Genomic DNA, 16,850 nt, shown 5'->3' with positions numbered 1-16,850 from the left:
CACAGACAGAACTCTGGAGTTGTTGCTCTATGAACACATTCATTTGTACACAATAGTATAGAGAAGCCAGTGCTTAACTCAAAGTTATATATACAGAATTATTTCTAATAGAAAATGACTGCAGTCCTGTGATCATCTTTACTCTGCTTAACCCTTTGTTTCTAGATCCCAACTTTGTACGCACTTTTCTGACCACATACCGGTCCTTCTGTAAGCCACAAGAGCTGCTGAGCCTGCTGATTGACAGGTACGGAAGAGCTGGCACACATGCATGCTAACGAAGAATAACCAGCAAATTATTCTGTCAGCAGTTGCACTGGGGCTTTGGCTCTCTCCAGTCAGTGGGTGTCTTCACTTTTGGTACCCTTAACTCAAATGCCTGGATTGAGCTGGGGAGTATGAGCACCCTTACCAGTTAGATAGCTGCTGGCTATCTCTGATGCTGTGGTTTCCTCCCTGAAATGAGTGGGAAGTGAAGTGACGTGGTTTCACCTGTGTTCCCATGATGCTGTAGGATTGAAATCCCAGAGCCGGAGCCCACCGAGGCAGACCGACAGGCACTGTGGAACGGAGACCAGCCAATGGCAGCGGAGCTCCAGAGATTCCGCCGGGAGTATGTGCAGCCAGTCCAACTCAGGTACTGCCAGCCAGCATTCAAACAGTCCTGCTCAAATCACATTCCCACTGCACAGGCCGCTCTGTGTTCGCAGCCCCTCTGCGCAGATGCTCTCTGCTCACTGTCCCGCTGCGCAGACACTCTCCACCTGCAGTTCCTCTGCACAGACACTGTCTGTTCGCGGTCCCACTGCACAGACAGCAGTCAAGCAGTTCCACTGTGCATATACTCACCACTTTAATGTGATGTTAGTGTAGACCTCAGCAGATGCCTGCAGTAGATACCTGCTGGTCTTTGTGGAAAACTCAGAAAGGTCTGCAAATGAGGTCTAACACTGGCATCTCCATCACAGGGTGCTGAACGTGTTCCGTCAGTGGGTGGAGCACCACTTCTATGACTTTGAGAACGACCCAGAGCTGCGCACCAAACTGGAGGAGTACATCACCAGTATCAACCAGCTCCGAGGTCTGTTTCCGTGCCTGCGTCAACATTAGCATACATGCATGAAGAAGTGTTCAGGTTTAATTACATTCACTCTTAAGTGTTTTTATTCAGCTTGTACATAATTTAAACTGGAATGAAATCAAAAATATTAATTAGCCCAGATCATCACAAAGTACAGACTTTGTGTTTATTGACTGCCTTTTAACATTGTATAGAAGCAGAATTCAATTCCAAATCATACCACGTCATGTACAGTTAACATGGACGTTGGATTGGTCATGGTTTTGATATAATCCTGTACTCCACGGTTGCTGGTATTACTGTTAAATATTTGTAGCCCATGTCCATTTTAAAGTGGTGTTTTCTTCTGACAGGTAAATCAATGAGAAAGTGGGTGGAGTCCATCAACAAGATCATCAAGCGGAAGATGCAGACACAGGCCAACGGGGTCAGCCACAACATCACCTTTGAGAGCCCGCCCCCTCCCACAGAGTGGCACATCAGCCGGCCGGGGCAGGTGGAGACCTTTGACCTCATGTCCCTCCACCCCATTGAGATCGCCCGCCAGCTCACACTGCTCGAGTCTGAGCTCTACAGGTGCGTTTGGGTGTCAGAAAAAGGCATACCGTGTGGAATGAGTGTGCTGAAATGGCACAGAGGGGTTATTTTATCGGTGCTTTAGTGGTGCTGGTGTGATTGTGTTGACCCCCTCTGTTTCCCTGTAGGGCGGTCAGGCCATCGGAGCTTGTAGGCAGCGTCTGGACCAAAGAAGACAAGGAGAAGAACTCCCCGAACCTGCTCCGCATGATCCGGCACACCACCAACCTCACGCTGTGGTTTGAGAAGTGAGTGCCTTCATATACCCTGCAGCGCTTTCCCAAGGCTTCCCTTCAGGATGCGTTACATTCCCCCTTTCCCTGCGTTTCAGGTGCATCGTGGAGGCCGAGAACCTGGAGGAGCGAGTGGCCGTGCTGTCCCGCATAATCGAGATCTTGCAGGTGTTTCAGGAGCTCAACAACTTCAACGGCGTGCTGGAGATCGTCAGCGCCATCAACTCTGTGCCGGTGTACAGGCTCGATCACACCATCGAGGTGAGCGCGGCACACGCGTCTCCCTTTGATGTGCGTGCTGGATGTACTGCCTTTTGTACCTCCATTTCCTGCCTTTCCCCAGCGAGAGTCCGAGCTGTAATCCTCTCTCTGCAGGCTGTCCCAGAGCGGAAGAGGAAGGTCCTGGAGGAAGCCGTGGAGCTCAGCCAGGACCACTTCAAGAAATATTTAGCGAAGCTCAAGTCCATAAACCCACCTTGTGTGCCTTTCTTTGGTAAGGCCCTTGGTGCGATCACACGGTTGGATGGGGCCTAAAATATGCATTTACGACGCACGGTCTCCATGCCTGCAGTAGTGTCAAGTCAGCTCTGTCTTTCCATCTGCTTAGGTATTTATCTCACTAACATCCTGAAGACCGAGGAGGGGAACCCCGACTTCCTCAAGCGCCACGGCAAGGAGCTCATCAACTTCAGTAAGCGCAGGAAAGTGGCAGAGATCACAGGAGAGATCCAGCAATACCAGAACCAGCCCTACTGCCTGAAGATCGAGCCCGACATTAAGGTAGGCGGGATCCAGTCTCTGGCGTCGCTGCGGGATGCACCACGCTGCTGGCGAGATGAACGACTGAGCATCACTAATGAGGCTGTGTGTGTGTCTGTGTGTGTGTGTGTGTGTCCCACAGAGGTTCTTCGAGAATTTGAACCCCATGGGAAGCATGAGCGAGAAGGAGTTCTCCGACTACCTGTTCAACAAGTCCCTGGAGATCGAGCCCCGCAACTGCAAGCAGCCCCCAAGATTCGTAAGTCACACGACTGGGAGGGGACTCGCTTGTGCGGCGAGCCGGGGATTGTCTCAGTGTGTGTAATTAACAGAGCGCGTGTGGTGGAACGGCTGCAGCCCAGGAATGACAGCACACCCTGGAGCCTGTGATAACAGCTTGCTCAGCCTCCTGTGTAACTGATCCTCATTATTTAGCATTAGCAGACTGAGCTTCTCTGAGCACCACTCGCTATAAATACCACTGTCATACCGTGCCAGTTTAAGCCTACCCACTGAAATGTGCCTGTTTTACATAAACGTCTGTTAGATTTGCATTTACATTTATTCTTCCAGAGAGACTGATGAAGCAAAAGGTACATGAGTGCATTTAAGGTCACATGAACAACAGTACATACAATAAACGAAAGGCTACATCAGAGCATGTAGCAGCCCATCACAGTGCTCTGATAATCAGCTATCCTGAATCCAGAAGCATTACGATAAATATGTTGATATTACATTGAGTGTAGTGGTTGTTTTGCTGTTGGTCATTTCGGTGTCCCCCACCCGCTGCAGCCCCGGAAGACCATGTACCCCTTGAAGTCCCCGGGGATCCGGCCGGTGCGGCACGCCTCTACCTCAGGCACCCTGAAGGGCCACCCTGTCCCCCTGGAGAGGGAGCCCCCACACAAGATCACCTTCCGCAGCATCGCCGAGACGGAGCCGGAGATGGCCGCCTCCGTGCCCACCTCCCCCAACACGCCCACGCCGCCCCAGTCGGCCTCCTCCGACCTCAGCTCTGTCTTCATGGAGCCGGACCTCAACAGCTCCTACAGTACGCTCTACCCTAACCCTAACCCCCCATCTTTCATCCCTTCCCTTTATCCCACTATCAGTCTGCTCTTACTCTCCTCTCCTTGACCCCCCCCCTCCAGTTCACCTCCCACTTCTCCCCAGTGTGACTGTTACTGTCAGTAGACAGCATCCACTGTTTTCTGCATCGTCTTGTTTTAACATCCCGTCTGCATAACTGAGGTCATTGACCCTTCCCAAAGTGCATTGTCTCAATTATCAACATCTTATCAATTACAGGTAGCAACAGTATATTCGCTCCAGTTCTGCTGCCACCTTCAAGTAAGTGTGAAGCTTTGTTATTGAGTTTCAGTTTGACTTGTGATGAGGGTAGCCTGAGTGTTTTGGAAACATGGCAGTTTTTCCAGGCAGGCTGCATGTCCTCAGGTGCGTTTGTGTGACGTGGTGTCCCGTGTTTGTCCTGTAGAGTTCCACTCCGTCTCCTGTGGGAGTCTGCACCAGCTCGGGGAAGAGCTGCTCAAGCCCCCTCCCCTCCCCCCACGCAGGAAGGACGCCTTCTCTGAAGCCAAGGTAACCCACGTGCATGTTCACTCAGGCACTCTCATCATTCACCCGTTTATATTACACTTATTCTCACATTTACTCATGGATTCACTCACTCACTCACTCTCACACTAACTTATTCTTGCACACGCATTCTCAGATTCCGTCAGACAGTTGCGAGCACACAGTCCTGTGCCTGGATGTCTTCTAGGTCATTTGGCTTAGTTTAATTTTTGAGATACCATTGGTTTGAAAGCCTCTCTAGCAGGTAAAGATTGACCCGTTGGTGTGTTTGTGTGTTAGCTGAGCTCCAGGTCTGACAGTCCTCCAGTGGTCCCCCCCCGGCTTCCCCCGCTGGTGCCCAGGATCCAGCCCAGAGTGCCAGTCTACAACGGCCCGAGCGAGGGTCCTCTCCCCAGCCCGCCGCCCCCACCCCCTCGGGACCCCTTGCCCGACACCCCGCCCCCAGTGCCCCAGCGCCCCCCGGAGATTTTCATAAACTACCCCCTGAATCTGCAGCCTTCACCCGGGGGGCGTTTCCCGTGGGATTTCGGGAGCTCGCCCAACTCGCCCAACACCCCGCCGGGGACGCCGTCCCCCAGGGTGCCCCGTCGCTGCTGCCCGCTCAGCGCCAGCCAGAACAGCCTCTGCCAGCTCCCGACACCCGCAGCCGCGCCCCCCATCCCACCCCGCCACAACTCCAGCCCCCAGCTCCCCAAACTCCCACCAAAGACCTACAAGAGGGAGCTGTCACAACCTCCGCCACAAACCCTGCCATTGGTCAACACGGACAGTAACCAGTGAGTCCCGCCCCCGGTCGATGTCTCCCTCCTCCTGACCGCATCCCCCATGTGAACAAGCCCTGCCCCCTCCCACTTCTCTCTGGCGCTGCAGTGAACATGTGGTTTAAAACGAGACATGAAACTGATGGTAATCAATGGCCTTTTAAAGCTCATAGTAACAAACCTTTGGAGGAAAAAAAACTGAAACACATTTTGAAAAAGCTACTGATCGTAAAGAAGACTGTGCTCCTCTCTGCACTACACCCTTCCCACCCCGTCTCCAGCACCGGCAAATGGCGTCATGCCTCTCAGGGGATCAGTAGCTCTGCCTTCACTTCAAGCCCTCTGTGCCAATAACTCCACACCAGTGTGCCGGTAGCTGCGCACCACGCAGGGAGCTCCTCAGACACCGCGCACGTCTGTAAGCGGATCTGCAGCCCACAGTGTTTGCGTGCGTGCGTGTGTGTGTGCATGTGTGTGTGTGTTACTGTGTTTCTCCTCCACTGTACAGAGAACGCGCTGTACCCAGGGCGCTGTACGCAGGGCTGCACGTCGCCAGAGTACTCCCCTGGAACACAGCGTATTCCAGCCGCGTACGGACCCCCGGTCAGCTCTACAGTATTTCGGCTGAGTCGCAGCTGGACACGGACTGCGCAGTCCTCATGCGATTGCGGGCATTGACTCTGTGCTGTGCCAGTCAGTGTGCACTCAGGCACGCCTGCTTCTGATTCTCACACAGAACTGCGAGTGTGTTCAGGCCGCTGTCGGTGGGACGTGAATTTACCATCACAAGACTGTTGTTTGTTTCGTTTTTTCTTCTGTTTCTACTCGATAAGCCAACGCACCACACACAGATGGCCAAAGTCTTACTTATGCATTACAGCTAAGGGACAAAATAAAAAAAATAAAAGGAAAACATTTCTGATTTTGTTGGAATTTCCCTTGTATTCCTACTTTGCACTGTAGCTGTATCAAAGTGGACTTGTCCGAGTTTTAGTTTGTTGCACTGAGCCCTCGGCAGCAGCGCGGTGTCCGAGGGGGACCATGCCTGTATCCCCTGCTCTGCTTCAGTAGTGGCCTTTAACTCACAGTGCCGGCCTTTCTCCCTGGGCAGTGCACCCTGACACCTTCAGAAAGAGAGAGAGACTGAGCACGAGTCCCCCCGCCTTCCCGCGGGAACCCAGAGACTAGGCAAGGACGAACTCTCGGTATACGTGGCCATAATTCGCAAGACTCCTTAAAAGCCAAGATGATGTCTTAAGTACAAACGTTGTCTGCTGCTGTTTAACACTACAGAACCTTCAGCATTACCCCCGGCTTTGACCACTGAATGCCAACCCCCCCTCCCCCTGGTGAAAAAAAGGAAAAAGGAACAAAGCACTAGTTCCAAAGTCCAAAGGATTTTTTTTCAAAGAAGGGGAATCTTCTAACCAGAGAGCAGTTTTCCTCGATGAAATAATGGAATTTTATTTTAATGGACAGATAACTCATGCATCCTATTCAGATGTGCCTTTTATTTTGTTTTCTACTTTTCAGAGTAAGTGAAAGTTCTCTAAAATGCTAAAAATCAGTTGCCTATATTATGCTGAGAACAAAGCTATACATACAAATGTACAGGTTTGTGGATACTGTGTATATAGCATGTATACACTAACTAAATAATCTGTATAAAGTGACTTCTGTGTCTGTTGTATAATGCCCCCCATCCGCCTCTTGATATTATTTCTCATTTCGCAATCTAATGCTGCTACAGTCTTTGAAGGAGTACAGTACGTCACAGATTCCTCCTGACAATCCCGCTTACAAAATTTGTTACAAAACAGATTGGCAATATTGAGGATGATTTACCACTCTTTGAAAAACTTCAACCACTCTATGGAAAGAGTGAGTTAGTATTTCTTTTGGAACTACAAAATGGAATTGATTTGATGCCATAACAAAATGTGTGTGTGTGTGTGTGTGTGTGTGTGTCCCTGGAACAGGACACTGCTACCACCCCTCGCACCTGTGTGTTCCTGTGCTCCTCACACTTGTTATGCTTTGACACACTGTATCAGGCCTTGCAGGAGCCGCCTGCCCTCCACATTGCAGCTGAGAACAGCTCCACAGGACTCTGCAGCGTCAGGTCTCAGACGCTGGCGCTCAGGTGTGCGACATCTTGCGTGAAGTCGCCTCCCACTTGGGTTCCGAGGCCGTTTCTTTAACAGTCCAAGAGTTTCACTGTGCATCAAGGGTTCTAACTGGGTCATCGTTTGGGTTAAATGCACACGGCCCTCCCACTCTGCAGAATTCCCCAGATCCACCCCTGACTGTACTGTAGCAGCTTTTTTTGTCCAGCAGTAAATGCCACCTACAAGTTTATTTGGTGATCTTTGGCCTTTTAACTGTGCTTTGTATTAATGTTCTTAAAGAGATTAATAAATCACCCCAGTCTTATTTTGTACTAATTACACATTCATTGTCTTTTTTTGATCCCGAAGTCTGGCATTCATAGTTCTCTTCTCTCAGTTCAGGTTGGTTTTTCAAATCCAAGTTTTGGGATTTGGGAGGTTTAAATTGAAGAGCCTCACTGGACTGTGTCTTGCATGGGTAATGGAGTGCATACTAACATTGTTGCTCGTGGGAACTGGCAGTAAATTTGCCATAGGTCGTGCTGTGCCTGGTAACAGAAGAGCAGCCTTCCGTCAGTGGGTCTGTAGGGGGCAGCAGAGTGTCACTTTGAGGCGGTCCCCACTCTCACACAGTGCTGCAGGGTCCTTCGTCGTCACTGTCATCCCACGCACTTGTGCCGCCTGCCTCTGTCTCTCTGCGGTTGCTAGAGTGAGCATGGTAGAAAGCCACCCCCAGCACAGATCTAAAAGCATAGGATCGGGGAATTGTGTTATGGAAATGTCTCACGCTATTACCAGTGAGTAACTGAATCTCCTGTCACTCCACATCTACTAAATCTTCATTTCTCTTAATTTTAGGGTTAATGGTATTAGTAGAAGATATTAATTTGAAAGAAAAACAAACATATTGCCACAAGTAGACACCTGTAACCCTCACCTCAGAGTGCCTCTGGAAGGACCTCTGGAAGCTGACAGTCTCCCAGGATTCTCCTGTGTTTTGTGTGGTATTTTTCCATCTGTTAGCAGAGTAGAATCTCCCTATGTGAAATGAAAAGTCACCATTATTTTGTGCATTTGATATACCATTACTTGAAATACAAGGAATAGAAATACACAGAATTATAACTATGGACGGACCTGCTGAAGTGACTCTTTGGAGATTGTTCTGATAGCTCTGATGGGTAGGTGCTGTGATGAGGGTTTTTGGGTGCTGCTGAGCCTGTTCCCCGTTGTGACCCCTGGCCCAGGTGTTGGTTGGTTAGCATGGGCTGTACTGGGCTTACCGGGAGGAGGGTGAGGAGGCACTCCAGACACCTGCCCCTTCAGACACACAGAGCCTGCTCTGAGGACAGCTTGCAGGGGCTTGGTCTGTCCATGTGTGGGCTTCAGAAGAACAGGTACTTGGCTGTCCTCCTCTTCCTCCTCCTCCTCTTCCTCATCTTCCTCTTCGGTGGAGCTGCCATCCTCTGGGTCACCCCCGCCCTCACCGGCAGCCCGGTTCTTCATCTCAAGGGTGCCGTCCAGACTGCACGACGTCACAGAGGAGTAATCGAAAACGGAGGTGTCGCCCAGATCGTCTAGGTCTGTGTCGCAGTCATCTGAGGCCCCCTTCATGTAGCGAGGCTCAGGAAAACACACCCCCTCCGCAGGAGGAAGGCTCTGACCCGCGCTGCCGGTTCCCTTTCCCACAGCCGGGTCTGCGGCTGCCAGGAGGAAGCTGCCGGTTCCACCGCAGCCAGTGCTGACAGTGTGGTGCGGAGAGGAGAAGGGAAGTAGAATATTGTCTCGACTGAAGCTCTTCCTCATTAAGCTGTACGGTTTAAGCTGTTCACCCCCAGAAGGTGAGGCCGGGCAGTCTGTGGTACCATGGGAATGTGCGTCCAATTGCAGGTCATTTCTGTGAAAGGACAGCAATTCATGAACATCTCATATGAAATATACAACTGAAATATGTCTGACAATGGGTCTGTTTTTACAAAGGAACATTTTCTGACCTCAAACATCAAAAATATTACAATATAAAATATTATACTTTTCATATTTATACATTTGGTAAAATTATAAATAGTAAATTAATAAATTAATTTATAACTTATTAGCATCATTTGACTGATTGTCTGCAGGGTTATGAAGTTCTCACCCTTATCGGGAACACGCCACAGTTTTATGTGGTAACTTTCATTTTGTGCAAATGCTGGGTAGTTCTCCATTTCACTCATGCCTGTGGAAGACTATGTGAGGCCATCTACTGGCGAGACAGAAACATTGCATCCTGTGCATGTTTTCTGTGGTGATGTAGCCTGTCATGTAGCCTGCACCTGTTTGTGATGCTGCCTGGCTCGCTCTGCCTGTTGCTTCCCCTGGGAGTGCTGCTCTGACAGGAGGAAGGAGAATACAAGGGAGGAGAGGAGGTGTTGCTGAAACAAAGACAAACCCCGTAAGCTGGAACACTCCGTATTTTCTCTGTTTAAATTATTAGTGACCATATCAGAGAGGGGTTTAAGATATGACTGGAAACTGTAACACTGACATTTATGCAACAACAGCAATAACAAAGTTACTTATGAATCAAACTGCTTAAAAGCCTCGGATATTTCTGTCACAATCACACAGTGGAAGTAAAACCAACCTGTACTCTGCCACTCTCTTGTCACCCTCCAGGCCATCTTTCTCCAAGATCACATGACACTGGGACAGGAAGTGCCTAAGTGTCCTCTCGCTCACCTGGAGCAAGTAGTGGTCAGGGTGCTCTCTGCCCGTCCACTGCAGCAGGTCCTGGGTAAACATAAACTCAAGTACCTATCTGAACACAAATCCTCTAGACCTGTTCAGAAAGGCATGTGTCATAGGGATGTGTGACGGAGTGCCGTCACTACGGTTGAGTATGCGCTTTGACTGCCATACCAACGAGCCTGGCTCTTTGGCGTCGTGGTCAAAGTCGCATGTTTGGTACCCTGTAGACCCGGGTTCAAGGCCGGGCGGGGTGACTGCTCTTGCCCTTCGCTACAAATGGTGTCAGAAGTGGGATGGCTTGCCGCGAGGCCATCGGAGGCGTGCCCGGTGTGTGAGCCGTATGAGGGACCCCCAGGTTCAGTTGACCCCGGTGTGTGAGGGACCCCAGAGATGGGTGAAGCACAGTGTGAGGGACCCCAGAGATGGGTGAAGCACTGGTGAGTGGGGCACCCTGGGATGGGAGAAATACGGCAACAGGATGCGTGAGGGATGCCATGGTGTGTGAAGCGCATGGGCATGCTTCCTGAAGGGGAGGGCAGGGGTCCCTCACACACTGGGGTCAACTGAACCTGGGGGTCCCTCATACGGCTCATAGTTAATGAACAAGAAAGTATTTTGAAAAAGTAAAGACCTCGGCTATAATCAACTTGGAGAGCTCTACGATATATCCAGTGTGTTCAGTCATCACGCATGGGTTTCTTTGCAAGTTTTACAAACATTATTCATACATTCAGAATTCATCTGATTCTGTCGAGTTCTGATTGCTTCCCCAAGCTCATGGGGATGGTGCTGAGATAAAGTGACTAGTTAGTATTTCAAGGTCCATTAAAGATTAGGGGAGCTGATGTGATATGAACTGCAACATAGAGAGTTATCAAGAGCATGGTCCACTATTTCTCATTTCTAAACAATGGGTTTAACAGTAATCACAACCCTCAATAACGTGCAGTTGATCGTGTTCAAATTCAGGTCAAGGAATTTTTTTCTACGGCAATTGTGAAATGCGTACCATGAGTTTGAGAGGTGCACTGGAGAAAGTGAATATTGTGTGGTAATTTTCACTGCCTCGCTGCCTGTGCTCCCACAGGTAGACACTCACCTGCATGCAATTCAGGTAGCTGTGGATCCTTAAGATAGGCGCCAGGAGGAAAGAGACCTGCTGAAGCTCCTCCTTCTCCCCTAGACAACCCTGTACACACCACACAACAACACTAATTATCTGTGCTACATTAAGCACTGGGGCGTGTGCACCACATAACACTTGATTATGTACACTACACTAAACACCGACAGTGTACACCACATAACAGCATTGATTATATGCACAACTGTAAACACTGCATGCAATATACAATAACACTGATTATATACACAACAGTGAGCAGTGTGTGCAACATATAACAATAGTGATTATATACACAAGAGTCAACACTATGTACACAACATAACATCACTGATTATATACATTAGATTAAACACTGGCTGCACACCACATGACAACTTTGAGTACGTAGGTCTCACTAAACATTAACAGTATGCACCACAAAAGACTGAACATACACACTATTTTACAATGGTAGCCAGGTACAACCAGGTAGGCTATTGACATAGTGAATGATCCAGATACATTTTCAACTTAAATCCATACCTGAAAATTATGTATTATCCCATCTGAGTGGTGAAAAGATGAAAGGACTTCAGGGAGTTTCCTTAGATATCCTAGGTACATGTCGCTAAAAGTACACTGGGGAAAAAAAGCACAAATAGAGGATGTCAAAGTTTTTTCCTACATGTTCTGAAGGTGAAATGAAAAGAGTTCCACTCTTCAGTTTACATCATTTTGGCAGGTGAGTTTGGCAAACATGTCTCCCAAAAGTCCCTGCCAGCGTCTGCCAAACAGACGATCCTCCAGGGCATTCCTGAACAGTAGATGGTGATGTGACAGTTGCTCCAAGCATGCAAGAAATGTCTGACTGGAACACATAAAAAAGAGACAATACATTATCATCAGCGTTACTGAGTACAGGAAAAGTGCTTTTACAAGTATACAAGTATATATAAGTTTGCAAGTATAATACTGTTACTTAGCTAATTTTGTGGCTTGGTATGGTAATTTCTGGTAAGTGCTTACCATGACTCCTGGTTCTTTGGCATTGCAGACAGTACTTTGTACTTGTTGTGTAGCTGGTACAGCGTGGACAGGTATTCCTGCTCTGAATGTAGCAGGTCCACGGCCACCTGCTGCCTCCTGTCTGGGAGACAGGAAGATGAGCGGAAGGGCTTTTTCAGTAGAGACTAGCCCTGCCACTTAGAGGGTTCAGACTTCAAGTTTTATACATAGCACGTGAGTTAACAGTCATCTTCCAACCTTTATTAACTGTAATTATATAATTGCTATAAAAATTTCTGAAATTGCTATTCACAAAAATATACATAATTAAACACAGCATTACATAAAATAATAAAATGTATGAATATAGGGACCTTACTTAGGTTTTGACCGTGGCCAGCTTGCAATGATTCTGATAAAGGAGTCTGCATCGTGCTGCACTAATTCATTGTGTACACAGTCATAAACTGCATCAGTTCCAGACCAGTACAGTTCAGTACAGATATAAAATTTAAGTATATTCTCTCATCTGAGGAAAAAGGAACCTGTAAGTACTGAGTCTGTGTGTCATACCCTCAACAGAAGAGTCCTGCAGGAGATCAGTATTGCAGTGGTTTATCAAGAAAGAAGTAGGTCCTGGTGGCTCAGGGGACACCTGAAACATAGCAGGAGTCTCTAGAGAGATGAGAGATAAAGACCTAATTTTCTATGAAGGACATACTGAATACATTCAGACTTGAATAGATTCCTTAATGAAGCTGTAAACCTGTTTCAAAGGTGACTTCAGAAAACAAAATTGGCATAATTATACTAACATGACATTTCTGGGGACAAACAAGGTTTCAACAGGAGGGATTTTCTAATAATTGGGCCACCTTGTTCCACCAACCCAGCCTTGTGCTGTGACACTACAGCTGCAACTGTCTTTTAGTAGTGTTATACGATCTTGTAGTGGTTTTATTTGTCTGTGCTATTGGTATAATATTTTGTCTTTGTATTTGTATTTGTCTATAATAAGTAGGTCTTAGGGTTAGGGTTATGGATAAGATTTTTAGCCATTGGGATAAGGTTAGGGTATTATTGTGATTATGGTTAGGCTTATGATTGGGTAGAGGATTGGGGGTTAAATTTAGGCTTAGGGTAGGTTTAGGTTTAGGAATAGGCTTACATTTATCCTATTTATTATCATCCAATTATCTGCTTCATCTACTTATTTTTTCAATCTGACATGCAGTGATCCATGTTATTATTATTATTACTGTTGCGCCATCTGATTTTATTAAAATTTATTTTGTGCCTTTTTTGCCTAAATTCTATGTGTTAGGTTTTTTAATGTCACTGAATAATATACTTACCTTTATTATTTCTCTGCAATCACTTTTCTTTGTGCTGCCCTCTGAAATCTCTCTGAAGCTGTTGCAATGCAACACTTTTGATAATAATGCTATACTACTTTTTCATTATAATTTATTGGTTTGGTTGATCATTGGTAATGCTGATTATAAGCAAGTGCTCGTTATTCTTTTGAAAGCTGCTCCAAAAGGAAATAACACATAAAGTGACATCTTCCGTGCATTGCGCCCACCTGTCCTCGGACATCGCCCAGCCTGGAGGCCCTGCAGGTAGCCGTGGAGGAGGAGGTTGCCTGGAGCCACGCTGTCACGCTGTGTCCCTCCCCCAACACGGCGCTCGCGGCTGCAAAGCACTGCAGTCAGCAAGGCCGCAGACACAAGGCTTCCCGCCAACACTCGTAACGCCGGCGCGAACTGCCTCCACCCCTGTGCTCTCACCTGTTTCTCTGCGTTTGTGTCAACCCCAAGACCCTGCCCAGCTGTGCCAGCTGCAGGCCCTGCTGCAGCTTCTGCTGGTTGTCATGGAATTGACGCATCTGCTGCCGCACCTCCTGCAGCTCCACCTGCAGGGGACAACCCAGGAACTTTTATCTGGCCCAAACATTGCCTCTGGATAAGATCTTTAACTTCATCAGTAGTGTTTTTATTTATTTATATATCTAACACCAGTAATTGGTTTATGAAATTGGGGCTGTGCTGATCATGTAATTAATTATCTGATACAGTTTATCATGGAAAATACCCAAGTGCGTTGCCCCTAAATATTTTATCTCAGCTGCCAACTCTGATTGACACTGAATGCAAGCAGTAAGAAGCAAAACTAGTCTAATGGGAAAATATGTTTGAGGTGAAACTGTGTTATAGTGGGGATCCTAATGTGTTTCCCTTCACAACTGCACCACAAATACTGCTGCTGTAGTAGTAGATGTACTAGTAGTACTAGTAATAATATTAATAATAATAGACATGGTTCCCCATCCATCTTCCTGTGTGATCTGCGATGTGTCCTCTCAAACCTTAAGAGAGTACACCTGGGCCTGGAGGTGAAGGGCCTGCTGGTTGCAGTGCTGCTTGGCCTGGTCCAGGTCTTCCCGAAGGCGAGTGTCTCCATTCTGGATCTGGGTCAACTCCAGCAGAGCCCTGGAGAATCCACCCTTCAGCTCTGACACCATACTCTGCAGCTAAGGAGGCACCATGCAAATAATTAACATTACTCTGGACTGTTCTGGAAAAAAAATCAATTGTAGGTATACTATGGTTTTACATTCTCTGTATCCAGTTGGTTTTCACGATACATTTCTGTATGTCTTTAGAAGTCAATAGATATTTGAACACTAAACCGAAAAACACTGGTATGATGCTATGGCTTAACGTTAGCAGCATAATATACCAAAAATTATTGTGGCTATATAATACATAATTTTAATACAAATACATGTAACTTCTTGCCATAGTCTTGATGATAAAAGTCATCGATGATGGAAATGAAAGACAATGTACGCATTGCCTTTCATGTATACAGTGGCTGCATGAATTGAAAAAAATAGGTTTTGCCTGTTGTCCTGGAAGATAAGGCCTGAGCAAACCTATGATTATATTCCATGTGTGAAATGCACATGGTCTTTATGGATGCTGGATATTGATTAAATGTTTTTGGCATTAGTTTGATAAATTGACCACTCATGACTGATTGTGACACATTGAGGTGACTTTGACTTTCCCATGAGTGCTGTATCACCTCGTTAATGATTTGAGGTGTTGAATATCAAGCCTGTTTGAAATAACGAAAATCCAGGCAGACAAAAGCATGAGGGAACCAATATCCCCCCAGTTATCAAAAGAACAAGGTCTTCGTGCCATCAGTACGTTAGAGGCTGTGCTATGTCTGCACCCTGTTGCTTACTGTCAGGAGTGTTCACAGCCAGCATGTCTATGGTAAGTGTAGATGCCAAAAACCTTTAATCAGGCTCAGCTGGTGCAGGATACCGGCTATGGTAATTCCCATCATTCTCCTGGAACCACGATGCAAATAAAGGGAGCTGAATGCATTTGTGGAGATAGATGGCTGGAGAGGATTGTGTCCAATCTGGTAGCATTACCTTTGTGCACTTCACATTAGACCGAAGATATCAGCATACATGGAACAGCATGGATATACTGTAACAAAGATTTTTTTACTTCAAATATTTTTTTTCCTTATATAAAAATGACTGCAGGTGAAGCTCACAAAGGCAGAACTAACACATTATATGCAAATAAATAAAAAAGCAACCAGCTGCTAGTGGGTTATACCTATTTAAATCAGAATGCTTGCTAATCATGTAACGTGTTCAGGAGAGTTATCAAACACAGGTAAGCTCTCCGTCTCCCCTATCAGCAGCTCATCAGCTGCAGCTGAAGATGAGCTGTGCAGGGCTCGGGTACCTCAGAGATCTCACGTATCAGCTGTGCTTCTTGAGGCTTCATGTCGACTGCTGAGAAGAGAACAAGAGATTAGTGTCGTTTACAGACACACACGCAGTGTGCCTACACAAAGGCACACAAATGCACACCACCTTCACTCTTCCACTGACATTCTCTAAAATACACAGACAAACACAAAAATTGCATACCATATAACTCCACAGCTTTCTACTCAGTATTTCTTTTCTCAGCTTTTCTGAGCGCACAGGTCTGTTCTCCTGTGCAGATTTTGGCTGCATATCACCTCCATGTCACCTGTTGCCTGTGTCCAGGGCAGCGCCTTACCTTGAGAAATGTGCTCCCCTGGGAAAAGCTCACTCTCCTTTTCTCTTCCCCCGAAAAGCGCCAGATCAAATGTCAAGGAAACAATGGTAGCACAGGGAGAAATTCCAACATGTTTTTCCCTCTGTTCAGTACGCTGTTATAGCAAACTCCAGCCTGGCTGTTCATTATTAGAGGAATGAAGTTCAGGAGCAACGCAGTCGTTTTCTCGCTGTACGGCTTTCTAGTGATTCCTTGCTGTATTCTGTTTATGGCACCAGAGCAGAGGTTGCCCGTGCCAGCACGGCCCCTGGTGAGGGAGAAGGAGGATTCGCCAGGGAACTCAATACTTCTGGGTAGCAGGCAGGGCTAGCTTGCAATCTCCTTTTCAGTCTGAAGGATGAAGAAAGGCTGACAAAGCATCAAGGTGCAAAGAATCTAAGGTAAAGATTTGAGCAAGGCTTAATTAATTGTTACATAATTTACATACATACTTCCATACATACAAACAAACATATGCACATATATATAAGAGGATTCTGTAATTACAGTATTTTATGAAAATCAATATATCAAGTCTACTGTAAAACTCAGAATATAACAAATAATGAATCTATTATATGAATCACCAAATTGCAACAGTGGCATGCAAAATATTCCCCCCTGTAAAAACAAGTAAATTGTAACATATACTTGAATTATTTATCTGATATTATTTAACAACATAAATCTTACCTGTTTCTCAAGAAGTATTTTTTTCTGAGTCTGACATTTTTTTGCTAATAATATCTATTAGTAGATTAAATCCAGATCT

At 46.8% G+C, this 16,850-nt stretch overlaps 2 protein-coding genes across 2 annotated transcripts in view; one reads left to right on the top strand and one right to left on the bottom strand.

The window, feature by feature from the left end:
• Positions 1–5,045, top strand: part of sos2 (son of sevenless homolog 2 (Drosophila)) — a 33,719-nt gene extending 28,674 nt beyond the window's left edge. The window contains exons 11-23 of the mRNA XM_036541755.1: positions 166–247; positions 515–637; positions 969–1,081; positions 1,435–1,657; positions 1,786–1,905; positions 1,989–2,151; positions 2,266–2,383; positions 2,498–2,670; positions 2,792–2,908; positions 3,445–3,703; positions 3,961–4,002; positions 4,148–4,251; positions 4,528–5,045. Coding sequence (XP_036397648.1) covers positions 166–247; positions 515–637; positions 969–1,081; positions 1,435–1,657; positions 1,786–1,905; positions 1,989–2,151; positions 2,266–2,383; positions 2,498–2,670; positions 2,792–2,908; positions 3,445–3,703; positions 3,961–4,002; positions 4,148–4,251; positions 4,528–5,028 — 2,138 coding nt within the window. The 3' untranslated portion in view covers positions 5,029–5,045. The remainder of the gene's footprint in view (positions 1–165; positions 248–514; positions 638–968; positions 1,082–1,434; positions 1,658–1,785; positions 1,906–1,988; positions 2,152–2,265; positions 2,384–2,497; positions 2,671–2,791; positions 2,909–3,444; positions 3,704–3,960; positions 4,003–4,147; positions 4,252–4,527) is intronic.
• A 2,678-nt stretch (positions 5,046–7,723) lies between these two features.
• LOC118786609 lies at positions 7,724–16,275 on the bottom strand. Its single transcript, XM_036541779.1, has 15 exons — positions 16,061–16,275; positions 15,737–15,786; positions 14,329–14,493; positions 13,751–13,875; positions 13,546–13,655; positions 12,534–12,635; positions 11,982–12,102; positions 11,685–11,823; positions 11,499–11,594; positions 10,950–11,039; positions 9,747–9,892; positions 9,436–9,534; positions 8,255–9,014; positions 8,055–8,155; positions 7,724–7,860 (listed from the first exon to the last, which is right to left on the bottom strand). Exons 2-15 carry the CDS (start codon positions 15,776–15,778, stop codon positions 7,743–7,745), a joined length of 2,214 nt encoding a protein of 737 aa, XP_036397672.1. The 5' UTR covers positions 15,779–15,786; positions 16,061–16,275; the 3' UTR covers positions 7,724–7,742.
• Positions 16,276–16,850: the final 575 nt, after the last annotated feature.

Source organism: Megalops cyprinoides, chromosome 12 (assembly GCF_013368585.1).
Source record: "Megalops cyprinoides isolate fMegCyp1 chromosome 12, fMegCyp1.pri, whole genome shotgun sequence".
NCBI classification, from domain to species: domain Eukaryota; kingdom Metazoa; phylum Chordata; class Actinopteri; order Elopiformes; family Megalopidae; genus Megalops; species Megalops cyprinoides.
Note: the sequence above shows the minus strand (reverse complement) of the source record. Positions and strands in the feature narration are given on the sequence as shown.